Source organism: Orycteropus afer, unplaced genomic scaffold (assembly GCF_000298275.1).
Source record: "Orycteropus afer afer isolate SDZICR_OR568_19922 unplaced genomic scaffold, OryAfe1.0 scaffold00126, whole genome shotgun sequence".
NCBI classification, from domain to species: Eukaryota; Metazoa; Chordata; class Mammalia; order Tubulidentata; family Orycteropodidae; genus Orycteropus; species Orycteropus afer.
This window is the reverse complement of record NW_006921713.1, coordinates 44,944-58,219: the sequence shown is the minus strand read 5'-3', so window position 1 is coordinate 58,219 and position 13,276 is coordinate 44,944. Positions and strand designations below refer to the sequence as shown.

The window sequence follows — 13,276 nt, the reverse complement described above, 5'->3', positions numbered from 1 at the left end:
AGATGGTTCTCCAGAACCACTTGGTGGGTGCAAACCTCCCTTTCTGTTATAGCTGTGTATTTAACTGTTATGTCACCCAGGCCCTTTATTATAAAGCCTAGAATTATTTTAATAGTAAGAATGGTTTTGTCATGATTATCAGCCTTGCTTACGTGTAAATTACACTTGTAAAGCATTTAAGGTCATTTTAAAGAAGGTGTTGAAGTAATTTAAACAACCTCTGACCCTCCAATTTTTGTAATTAATATTGTTTTCACAGCCACTCTGAAAAGGGTTTGCTAAACAAAGTAGACTTTCACCCCTCCCTGTGTCTAACTAATCATAAATTGCAATTAATTTCTGTACTTGTTATAATTGTTGAACATTCTACCTAATACATTTACATCTGGCATGTATTTTACTTAATTGCATTTCAAACACTATCTCTATCTTGAAGAGAATTTAAAGAAACTTGATAATCACCAAATAATATTTTTAACATTTCATATATCATTACCCTATATTATGCTGAAGGAGCTCTGGTGTTGCAGTGCCTAATGCATTTGACTGTTGACCAGAAGGATGGTGGTTCAAACCTACCAGCCACTCCACAGAAGGAAGACTGGGCTTTCGTAAAGATTTACCGCCTCAAAACACAAAGGGGGTTGCTATGAGTGGGAATCGAATCGATGGCAGTGAGTTTGGTTTGATTTTTATACTGTGTTGAGTGTGGATTTCATTAAATTCACTCTCACTCACTCACTACCATCGAGTTGAATCCGACTCCTAGTGACCCCTCGTGGGTTTCCGAGACAATATCACTATGGAAGTAGATTGCCCAGTCTTCCTTCTGAGCAGTGGCTGGTGGGTTTGAACCACCAGCCTTCTGGTTAGCAGTCAAATGCTTTAGGCACAATACCACCAAAGCTGCTTTTCATTAAATTAGGAAGCACATAATTGTTTTTCCTTGATTATCTTTTCCAAAAAAAAAAAAAAAAAATCTACATGTTAATTATGTCTTCAAAAACGGTATTATCATGTATTGATCCAAATTCTGATAACTCATAACAGTGCACAATGCTTGTATTCATATGAATATCTCTGAAACTAGATTTTTACTGCCGTCTCTTGAGAAACACAGATTTCCTTTTTTTGCACCTCCTCTTAGTTATTTGTAAACCTAAGTGGCTAAATCTTTTTGAGAGTAGTTGTTGTTGTGAGCCAGTGCTCCATGGGTCTCTTGTGTTTCCATACATTTTTTTAACCAAAGTACAAACAATATCTCATCAGTACTACCTTTTCAAGGATGTGTGTACAGCCAACAGCCTTGGGAGAGATAGTGTCCCCTTCTGGAGCAAAGGGCATGCTTTTTACTCTCAACTATATAGTAAATATAATGACCCCCTCCAGGGCAAAAATCAGATAGGCTTACTGCCCAGAATATAAAATTTGGGCTCCTTAAGCTTGAGACACCTCCCCTGTAACACAACCTGCTGAATGTTCAGGTGTCACCTGGCTCTCCTCGTGTCACTCTTTGGAACTTGTGATGTGAACTGTATTTATGTCTGATCCAGGAACCTGTCTTCTATCAGCATCCACGAAACTAACTTGTTAACTTGCAAGTATGGTAAAGTCCTTCATGATTTGTGATGATGGTAACTACTTGAACATAGATAAGGAATCTAGCTATTCATGCCTGAAAAGCCAAAATTATGCTCAGGATTTCTCTCTTCAAACTATCTGGATTGGCCAGTCTAGCATTCTTCTCTCATTCCCCAAAAAATGTGCCATCTTTCTACTCCAAAACTCAGGTGAGACACTTGACCTTTTCTCATTTTATTCGTGATTCTTTCCTCTGTCGTCTAGTAACAGAATTGAGTCAGGGTCTCCTCCTACTAGTCCTTCTTTAGAAAAAGATCTTAGGCACACATTTTCTTCTGTAGAGTGAAAAAAAAAAAAACACGTCCCCAAATTTACCTATTGCTTCTCTAAATCACTAACATTCAATCCATGGACAATTTGATAATTTCTATGATTCTGATCTAATTATATAACCAATCCTATGTCTGAAGTGATCTAGGATATTTCTATATATGTTGTATATTCCTATATATTCAGCAGGTTGTTCTAAACTGGCAGACTGGTTTTCTTTCTAATTTTATCAAATGCTATTTTTACTTTCTAGTGCTACCACCTCAGAAACCCAAGGAGGGGTCACTATGAGTCAGGTCTGACTTGATGGCACATAACAGCAATGACAACATTTTTACTTTCTAGCTAAATTATCTCCATATTGATTGCAAATATATTTAGCATAATTAAATGTTTTAATTCTTAAAAGACTAATTTTTCATATGTATTTTCTACAGAAACCATACAAAGTATAAGTAGCTATTGACATTTACTTCTATTGCATTAAGTCCTACCTACAGTAGGAGTGGGAGGCAGATATCATCTCACCTTAAAAATATATTTCACATGAGCAATATCACACTGGATATTTAATTTTCCAAGTAACTTCACAGTTTTTTCTAAGTTAATTTTTCCACCTCTAAACTCATCCTGAATTTTCGATAAAAACCATGTATGAAACACAAAAAAGAAGTTAAGGAAATTTTCATAGAAAGTGATTAGGTATTTAAAATACCTAAAATAATGTTTGACTTCTACTTAATTAATTTTAGGAGCTCTGGTGGTATAACACCTAAGGCTTTGACCATTAACCAGAAGGTTGGTTGGTGAAACCTGCCAGCACCTCTGTGAAAGGAAGATGGGCAATCTACTTCTGTAAAGATTTATAGCCTCAGAAACCCAATGTGGGTTGCTATGAGTCAGAATTGTCTCAATGACAATGAGTTTTTTTTTTTCTTTTTCTTTTTTAGTTTATCTGATATATTTATTTTTATTTTTAAATTATTTCTATTTTTTGCACAGATTAAATTACAATATAATTTGATGATATTTAATAAACATACATAAAATTAAGTTCTTATCATTCTGTAATAAATTTTTAAAAATGAGAAAGTTATTACTTGGGAAATATATGAAAACATTATTACAATCTACTCCCTGAAGACATGGATTTGGGGACAGCAGAACTTCAGAATCTCCCTGTCACTTGACCTCTGTCAGCCTCAATTCTCTCAACTGAAAGTATATTAATATTAAATCTTAGAGAAGGGGGGCAATAAATGGGTCTTAAGTATGTCATTGAATCATTTCTACTCCTGAATATTCAAAAAATAGCAACTATTCTGGATAGAATTATCATTACCATAATATAAATTGTTACTACATTTATATTATTACAATTGTAATTATTATTACATTGACAGATGTACCCTTACAGCTATATAAAATCAAAATAATAATAATAATAATAATACCTCAATCTTTTAAGTACCACCAAAATGAGTTAACAATACTATGATAAGTTTACATTTGGTGTGACAGAAAAAAAATAATAAAAGTTACTTATTATTTAAGTTAAACTACAAAAAATAAGACACTTCAATTTAAAAGGCTATGATGGAGATGAAATAATGTGATAATCTGTAAAATCATGTTGTTGTTGTTGTTATTTGCCGTCGAGTCTGATCTGACTCATAGCGACCCCTCCTTGGGTTTCCGAGGCAGTATCACTATGGAAGTAGATTGCCCCATCTTCCTTCCGATGAGTGGCTGGTGGGTTTGAACCGCCAGCCTTCTGGTTAGCAGTCAAGTGCCTTAGGCACTATGCTACCAGAGCTCCTTGTAAAATCATAAAAAATATAAATAAAAGTTGTTCAAAATCTACCCAATTTTAGATTGTTGGAACCAATGAGAAGCCCTTAAATTTAATGGCTATGACTTAACATGGCAAAGCTTATGTTTCTCTAAGAATAAGATACAGGAAGCTAGGGAAACTCAGAAAAGCTCAGGACAGATATGGAAGGAAGTAGTTTATACTTAAATGAGAGGGAGAGGGACTGAAATTCAGAACTCTCCAGAAAGAATGAGAAGAAAATTGAGTGAAGAGGGGAAATCAAGAGAACGGAGAGGATAGGGGCTCAGAAAGGACTTCTGAGTGGATATTTGTTCTCCATATTTTCGTGACCTGCTGTGCTGCTTCTCCTCCTCAATTTGAAGTCTCTCCCCATTAGATATTGTCAGAGGCTCCAGATGGAATTAACTCTGCCCCCTTGCAGGAAAGGAATTTCTTGATATTCATTGGTTGTTGCCACTGGCACTTCTTTCCTAGGATGAAAGTAGAGAACACACAGTGGTTTGTTGCCTTTGTTCTTTAGACATGGCTTACCCTGCAGTCCCATCAAACTAGGTACAAAAGATGTGGACCCTCAATGTCCTGCCCTGCACACTTTATGGCTCCTTGCTTATGTTTTGACTATCTCCAGATACAATATGTTTGTAGTTCCAGCATCTCCTACCATCTGACATTTTTTCCCCGTGAATTGCCTTTGTAGCTCATTTTATTTTTAATCTTCTGTTTAAACCCCTCAAACCTTTCATCACAATGTCCTTCCAGTGGGTTCATGGCAGCTATTCTGAGGATCTGAGTACAAATCAACTCCATCACGGTCCCTGAAGGTGCAAAGTGCTGTCACATTCTCTCTAGGAACTCTGGGCTGCTTTTCTCAATACCTGACAAGATATAACACACTGAGGCACACCACTTTTGAAGAAGCCTGTTCAGAAAGCTTAGCTTTTAAATCTTCAAAACTTGTTTAGCTGGCTGCCTGGGCACCATGCTGTCAGGTGACTGTCTTTTTTTTTTTTTTTTTTTTTTCAGTTTGACACCCATTGTGACATCATCAGAGCAAGCTTCTTTATGATGTAATCAGGAAACTCAAAGCCTACTAGACTACCTGGGCTGATGATTGAACCTAATAATCTTAAGCTTGAATGTTTAACACCTTAATGGGAAAGGTGTCTCATGGGATGTTTTCTCATTCCTTTGAACACTTTTCATCTCAGAAGCTCTGCTTCTGCTGCAACCAAACATGTCACTTAGCATTCTGAGTAGGAAAGAGAAAGAAAGAGTAATTCGCAGACTGCTAATACAGGCTCCTCCAGGGGAATTTGTAAATGCCTTTGATGATCTCTGTCTGCTTATTCGTGATGAAAAACTTATGCACCATCAAGGTGAGTGTGCAGGCCACCAACATTGCCAAAAATATACTGTACCACTTTGTATTGACGGCAATCCCGTCCTCTTGTCTCACCACAATGTAGTGGGTGACTACCGATTTTTTGACTATCAAAGCAAACTTTCTTTCAAATTTGACCTGCTTCAAAATCAGCTAAAAGACATCCAAAGCCATGGTATCATTCGGAATGAGGCAGAATACCTGAGAACTGTCGTTCTGTGTGCCTTGAAACTATATGTGAATGATCACTTTCCAAATGGAAATTGCAATGTGCTGAGAAAAACTGTGAAAAGTAAGGAGTTCTTGATAGCATGCATTGAAGACCACAACTATCAATCAGGAGATTGCTGGAATGGCCTTTGGAAGTCTAAATGGATTTTCCAAGTAAATCCATTTCTGACCCAAGTAACAGGAAGAATTTTTGTGCAAGCTCACTACTTCAGATGTGTCAACCTTCATGTTAAAATCTCTAAGGACCTAAAAGAAAGCTTGGAAATAGTTAACCAAGCTCAACTGGCTCTAAATTTTGCTAGACTTGTGGAAGAACAAGAGAATAAATTTCAAGCTGCAGTCTTAGAAGAATTACAGGAGTTATCTAATGAAGCCCTGAGGAAAATTCTACGAAGAGATCTTCCAGTGACCCGCACTCTTATCGACTGGCAGAGGATACTCTCTGACTTGAATCTGGTGATGTATCCTAAATTAGGATATGTCATTTATTCAAGAAGTGTGTTATGCAACTGGATAATATAAAGAATTGCTCCTGGTAATTGTCTGGACCTAGCTTTGTTGTGTTTCTAGGAAATGGCTATTTACTTTCTTAAAGTTGAGAAGTCTCAAGTGATATCTATGACTCAGTAAATGCAAATTTAATAGGGAAAACGTAATGTAATTTTACTTAGGGAATATTTACCCATAAGACAGAGTGGAGCAAATGTGTTCCATGATAGTGACCGTGATAAATGCAGAGATATTTATTAGAATTTACGGGAACTTTAAAAATATATATATGGCACCCTACAAATTTAATAGGAGCTCTGATGGCATAGTGCCTAAGGCACTTGACTGCTAACCAGAAGGCGGTCAGTTCAAACCCACCAGCCACTCCTCAGAAGGAAGGCTGGGCAATCTACTTCCATAGTGATAACACCTCCTCAGAAACCCAAGAAGGGGTGGCTATGAGTCGGGGCCAACTCGACGGCACATAACAACAACAACAATACAGAAATATCATAGCTGTGGCCAGTTAAGGTTAGATGTCTTTTTATTATATCTCTAAGTGTTGATTTTTTAATGATTCTAGAATAAGATTCAATGGTTTATGGGACAATTACAGAAACATTTGACTCCCAATCGAACAAAGTTTTTAAGATAATATTTATTGATATTCCTGAATATTGAAGTTGAATATACAAATTGTACACAATGGATAAAGCATATAGCATGTTGTCTTATTTCTTTCCATTCCATTTGTAGAATTGTTTTAAATATTCAGAGCATGCAGCCTATAAAATTTATATATTGATCTTTTTACATAATATCATATATCATAAACATTTCCCATGTGACTTAGGCTGAGTTCTCTGGAGGAGCAAAAACAATGAAGCATACATATATAAATATATATAGAGAGAGATTTATTTCAAAGAAATGGCTCACACAGTTATGCAAGCTGGCAAGTCTCAAATGGATGTGGGTCAGTCATCAGGCTGCAGGCTCCTTCTGACTCATGTGGTTGCAGGGGTTGATAAACCCAAAATTGGCAGACTTAACAGCAGGCAGCTGGCTCATGGGGCTGCAGGAGCTGATGAATCCCAAAATCTCCATGTCAGATGGCAGGTTGCTGGCTCGTGTCTCAAGAACCAGATGTCAGAGAATGATGAGTTAGATGAAGGATTGAGGAATGATAACCTTTGTCAGAACACTCATATCTATTGGATCCAAACCATACCCCCAATGAAATTCCCTTTTCAACAAATTGTCTGTTCACATCAGATCCCAAAGTGGAGGATAATTGCATAAATCTGCCAAACCACTGAGAATCATGGCATAGCCGAGCTGACACATAACTTTCACCATCACAGTCTATCTCTTGTCAACTTCATACACATCTTAAACCATGCATAACTAAAAACAATTTTAAAGTCATACTTGTACCTAATATGATACAATTAATATGCATACAATGAAAAACATACCCTATTTACATCTTATATTTTCTAATAAGTAATGGAATCAAGGAGGATAGAAAACAAAGATAGTTCGTATAAACACACACATACAGAGAGAGGCATAACAAAACAGGAAGAAATACTGAAAATAACAACAATCCTTGTTACTGAAACTGGTCACTTGGTTGTAGCTGGTATTTAGGACTACCTTTTTAGACTAAAGATTCTGTATTCTCTTTGAACCTCAGCAAGCACCTCAGCTGGTTGTGGTTCTTTGCATGATGGGATGACTCAAACTTTCATTCCTGAAAGATCTAAGCAGTTAGTAGTCATATTAGAATTGTGTTGCTATAGTTTTCCATTGACTTTAATCACAAAACTAGTAAAATATGTATATATAAACACACATGTATATGTGTATATATATATATGTATTTACGCACACTCACACCCACACATATATACATGTATCTATAAATATATAGAGATTTATTTCAAGAAAATGGCTCACACAACTGTGGAGTTTCGCAAGTCCCCAGTCTGTGGGTCAGACATCAGCCTGGAGGCTTCCCCTAACTCACATGATTGCAATGCTGATGAATCCAAAATCTGCGGCTTACAAGACAGACTGCTGGGCTCACATTCCAAGAACTAAAGGTCAGGATAAAGAGTCACAGGCAAGATCAAGCAAGGGTGAGTTTTGCCAGAACATCCATATATATTGGATGCAGGCCCACAACTCAAAAGAAATTTCCCTTTCAAATGATTGGCTGCTCACAGCAGATCACAAAATGGAGGATGATTACATAATACCTGCCAAATAACTGAGAATCATGACCTACCCAAGTTGTCGCATAACCTTACCCATCACATCATGTCATTAAATACATAATTTTAAATATTTATGTGATGTCCATACTATAATGCACTGTAACAAGACAACTATCTCTTTATTCATCTGTAATTTAGAGGAGCTCTGGTAGCATAGTGGCTAAGGCACTTGACTGCTAACCAGAAGGCTGGCAGTTCAAACCCACCAGCCACTCCTCGGAAGGAAGATGGGGCAATCTACTTCCATAGTGACACTGCCTTGGAAACCCAAGGAGGGGTCACTATGAGTCGGGTTTGACTCAACGGCACATAACAACAACAACAATAATTTAAACTTTTAGCTTTTCTTTCTGTTACTAATTATGTTGTAGTGAGCTTATGTTTTGGTTACCTAGTGCCACTCTGACAGGAATATACCACAAATGGGATGGGTTTAACAAACAAGAGTTTATTCTTACAATTTTTGGAGACTAGAAGTCCAAGTTCCAAGTGCCAGGCTCTAGAGGCTGAATGAAAACCCCTCAACCTTAGGTTTCAGCTCTGCATCCTGCTCCTGGCTCACTAAGTGGCCAACTCTTCACTCAGCTGCTGGCTGCTGAAGCTGACAAGCCCAAGGTTGACAAGTAAAAAGGCACAGTCTTGATGTTACCAAACCACATGGCAGGCCATTAATTCAAGTCCATTGAAAGTCCCAAGGTTGGCAGAGCATGGCAGGCTGCTGAACAATGACATGGCTATGTGCAGGGTTCAAGCATGCCATAAGCTAGATACCATTCTCAAAGCTGTTTCTTAAATGTGGGAAGCAGACCACATACCCAAAGGCAGCTACTCAGCTGCTCACAGTAGATTTCACCATGGAGTTGATTACCGGTCTCATCATGGGGAATACTACATCCAGCTGCCCAGCCACTCAACCGGGCCCAGCCAAGTTGACACACAAACTTAACCACATAGCTTCTTTGTGTGTAAAGATTTGCCCACATTTTAGATTATATCCCTTAAGATAAACCAAACAAACCAAACTCACTGCCATTGAGTCAATTTGACACAGTGACCCCTCCTTGGGTTTCTGAGACAGTATCTCTACAGAAGTAGATTATTTAGTCTTCTTTCCAAGGAGTAGCTGGTGGATTTGAACCACCAGCCTTCTGGTTAGTGGTCACTATGCCGCCCAGAGATCCCTCCCTTAAGATAGATTCCCTAAAATTGAGTGTTGAAAGGATATAACCTTATTAATGCCCTTAATAAACATAACCAAATTGCTTTCCAAAAGATTTCAACAAATAATACTCCCATCATTAGCATAAGAGAGTGTCATTTTTAGGTGCCATCAAGACAATTCTGATTCATAATGACCCTATATACAACTATACAATTCTCATAATCCTTGTCATGCTAAGAGAATGTCTACCCCATCAGTTATCTTGGTAATATTAAATAACCTCATTTTTTTCCCCTTTGATAGGCAACAACCAAAACATACCCTCAAAGCAATACAATTGAAAAAAGAGAAAAAAGAACTATTTCGTTAATTTCTGCCACAGTGTACCACAACTATCCTTGCCACAATATTATTTGTAATTTATTTACTTTATGTGGAGACTATCAAAGCCTGGAAAATTAACAGCCACAACTTCCACTCATCACCTTTATTTAACCTACCTGTTCATATGTGTACACATATACACATGTCTACACTTAGAATCACACTATGAATGTACATACATATACACATAGGCATAGGCATATACACAGTACACACAAAATGTTTCAGATCCTGAGAAGTCAGTGTTGTATACCAGAAGGATAAGCTTTTTTGAATAGTTTAGTGCTATCCTTGCCTCTACTGTCACAAGCAATTGGAAGGTATGCTCCATCAAAATGAGGACCTTGACTATCTCCAGTTCCTAGAAACTATTGCTTGTTATATAACAGCTAATAAATAAATGAGTGAATACAGATAACAAAGATGTAAGGCACAGTAGGTTTAACTGGCCTCCCAAGATTTTGTAAAACATCAGTACCTACTATATATCCTTAGAAATCACGTATTCCCCTGCAGATTCACAGTGATGATGTTGGGACCCCTCACTTCAAGGCAATTGATTCCATTCTGAAATTGTGATTACCTTCTCCTGATCTTATGAAAATCTTTGCTCTTGTCTTAATGCAAATGAAAAGAGATTTCTCCTCCAACAAGTTCAAGAAAATCAAGTTCATCAAAAGTCATCCATATACATAAAGTTTACAAGATCCTCATCAAAGATTTTCTAGGTTTCCCCTTGAGGGCTGGTCAGAAGGGTTATGAGACTGAACATAATATATTAAAGCAGAGGCACCAGAGAGGGTATATATCCTTCAACTCTCCAATATCAAGGTGAATCTCTGAGGTTCTGGAGCATGTCATGGCCTCATGATTGCCTTGAGATTAAACAGGTTTCATCTTCTTTATTTGAACCTTCATCACCGTGTACAAGATTTGACTATTCCCGTCTATGTAACACCCAGTTCTGCGTATAATATGACATATAGAGTTTCTCTTGGCCTCTTTCAGACTTTTCAAAGTTGTTGAAGGCCCCTCCCCACCATTAACTAAACTTTAATTAGTGGATCGATATAAAAAGTGCTGCTAGGTCACTATCACTCAACCAATTTTTAGCCATGCTATTGATTTATATAACCCTTTCATCAATTTGTACATATCATGATGTACTTCTTAGATTCTAGCCTTTTGCTTTGGATAATTTCAGCAGTTAGGATATACTACAATTCCTACAGAATGGTCAGTATCCTCCTAAATTCTAGTGAAATCTATCTCACTTCTGCTTCAGTCACTGGTCTCTCCTTCTGATAAGCAAGCAATTTATTCTTCTCTATGGACTTCTATTTTCTGCTTCACAATGTTCTTCTAAATTCTTCCAATTTAGTTAAGCTCCATCATTCCTTCACTTAGTAAATGACTATCTCTTCATTAAGAAAACAAATGTTTTCAAACAGAGTTCCTACAGCTTCTTTCCTATGCATTTAAAAATATATGTATCTATTTTATTCTCCTTATAAATAGTCTCCAAAGAAGTGTCTGTTCCTTTTTCGGGCTAACTCTTCCCCCTGTGAGCTAGGTCCCTAGCTGTTGGGCTCCAGACTCTGCATTCATGTCTCTTCACTTCATCTTTTCTGGGCTCTTGTTCTCTATCAGCAAACGTACTCAGGTCCCATATCTTGAAGAATCTTTCCTACAAATTTTTCAGGTCCTTTCACAACCAAACTTTTAAAAAGATTATTATATTCTTCATTTTTCCTACTTTGTTTCCACTCAATTTCTTTTCTTAAAGGAGTGGATTTAATTAAGAGTTTGCTATGTTCTAGGCACTCTACCAACCAATTTTTTCCTGCCTTATGTAATCCTTATAAGAATCATACAAATGGGAAATATTATTTTTTACAGCTTAGGAAGTTAAGAATATTCTCGTGTAACTTGGCCAAATTAACACAGCTGGCAAGTGACAGAACTGGGATTCCAATTCGGCTCTATTACACCTTAAAGTCTGTGTCTATTACACTATATCATGCTGCTCTGTACCTCTGGCTTCCAGTCCAACAATATGGTTAAAATCCATTCTTAAATTTTAAATAGCATAATTGTTCATTCCAATGACCTTCCCTCAGTTATCTTTACCTTAGGCATTTCTGCACCATGAGAACTTGACTAATTCTTTATTCTGAAACACTTTATTTCCTCAATTTTACCTGCATCTTTTTCTACTCCTAATTTGTTTAATTTCTCCTCCTCTACTGCATCCTATACCCAAACATAATCATCCCTGAAACTTCAGTGCTCCATCTCTTACTTCGTAATATTATCACTCTCATGCACTAAGGTCCTTTAAGCAACCATCCCATTTTTCAAACTCACCAGAAACAACATAAAAGGAAAGCTTCAGTACTTACTACTTATGGTCTATTACTAAGTAGCTTTCCAATTTTTTTTTTTTTTTTTCATGGCACAATATGTTTTTCTCTTTTCCTTGGCTCCTAATCTTCTTTTTTTTTTTTGTCATTGGACTTGTCACTAAACAATGTGTTCTAAGATACAAACTTGACTACAGTGCTAGAACAACTTTGCATAAACCCACTCCCAGTTCAATTTAACCTCCAAGAATACTCTAGCTTGTCATCACTCCCCCTTGAATCATACCCACCCTATTCCTAGTTCTCCCAGGTTCAATAAGTGGAACCAAGACTTCCACTCAATAATCTTAGAGATGACTCCAACTCAAATTTACTTTTGAATTTACACATTTCCAACCACCTACTTGTCTAAGCCATACAATGTCAAAATCAGTATTTCTAGAAGTAAGCTTATAATATTTTCTGCTCCCTTCTCCCTCAAACAAATTACTCTTTCTAAATCTTCCTTTTCAGCTCTTGGAAACATTACCTTGCCATTAATTCAAGGTCAAAACTTCAGGTATCCTTAACTTCTTTTCCTACTTTCTAAAATCCAATTAGTCATTGAGAGGTTTTATTTCTATCCCTACAAATGTTTTCCTTATTCAGTCCCTGTGCTGCTACCTAATTTCTAATCATTATTGCTGCTCACTTATCAAGTTTTTTAACAGATCTTTCTGATTTCATTTTTCTTTAAATCTCCAACCTATTCTATATACTGCTGCCAAATTAATTTTCATAATCCTCAACTCATTACTCAGTGATGTCAGTTACAATCTTGATCAAACACTTTTAGAAAATACAAATGACTTAGGGATAAATTTCAAATTCCTTTGCTTAGCATTCCAAGGTCCTCTATAATCTGAGTGCCCTCTGTCTTTTCTTTGTAGCTACAATGGCTACACTGGATTGCCACTACCTTTAATAGAAGACTACTAATCCACTCCTCGGAAGGAAGATGGGACAATCTACTTCCGTAATTATACTGCCTGGGAAACCCAAAGATGGGTCGCTGTGAGTCGGGTCCAACTCAAAGGCACATAACAACAACAACAACAATCCTGTCACCAGAGTGCTTTCTGTGTTTTCTAAATGTGAACGTGCTTGACCTCTAATTCTGCCTTGGCACATAGGCACTGTATTTAGAATACTAGATATGTGTTTGTGTGTCCTGTTTCTTTTTTCTTTTTCTTTTCTTTT

General features: G+C 37.0%; 2 protein-coding genes across 2 annotated transcripts in view; one reads left to right on the top strand and one right to left on the bottom strand.

Moving 5' to 3' along the window:
• PLCZ1 (phospholipase C zeta 1) overlaps window positions 1-2,568 on the bottom strand; it is an 84,479-nt gene extending 81,911 nt beyond the window's left edge. The window contains exon 1 of the mRNA XM_007944440.2: window positions 2,440-2,568. The gene's annotated coding sequence lies outside the window, so the exon portion shown is untranslated. The remainder of the gene's footprint in view (window positions 1-2,439) is intronic.
• A 2,284-nt stretch (window positions 2,569-4,852) lies between these two features.
• On the top strand, window positions 4,853-5,879 carry CAPZA3 (capping actin protein of muscle Z-line subunit alpha 3). The gene is given in 2 exon segments (XM_007944439.2): window positions 4,853-4,945; window positions 4,947-5,879. Coding segments are annotated over 2 exon segments (1,026 nt in total).
• Window positions 5,880-13,276: the final 7,397 nt, after the last annotated feature.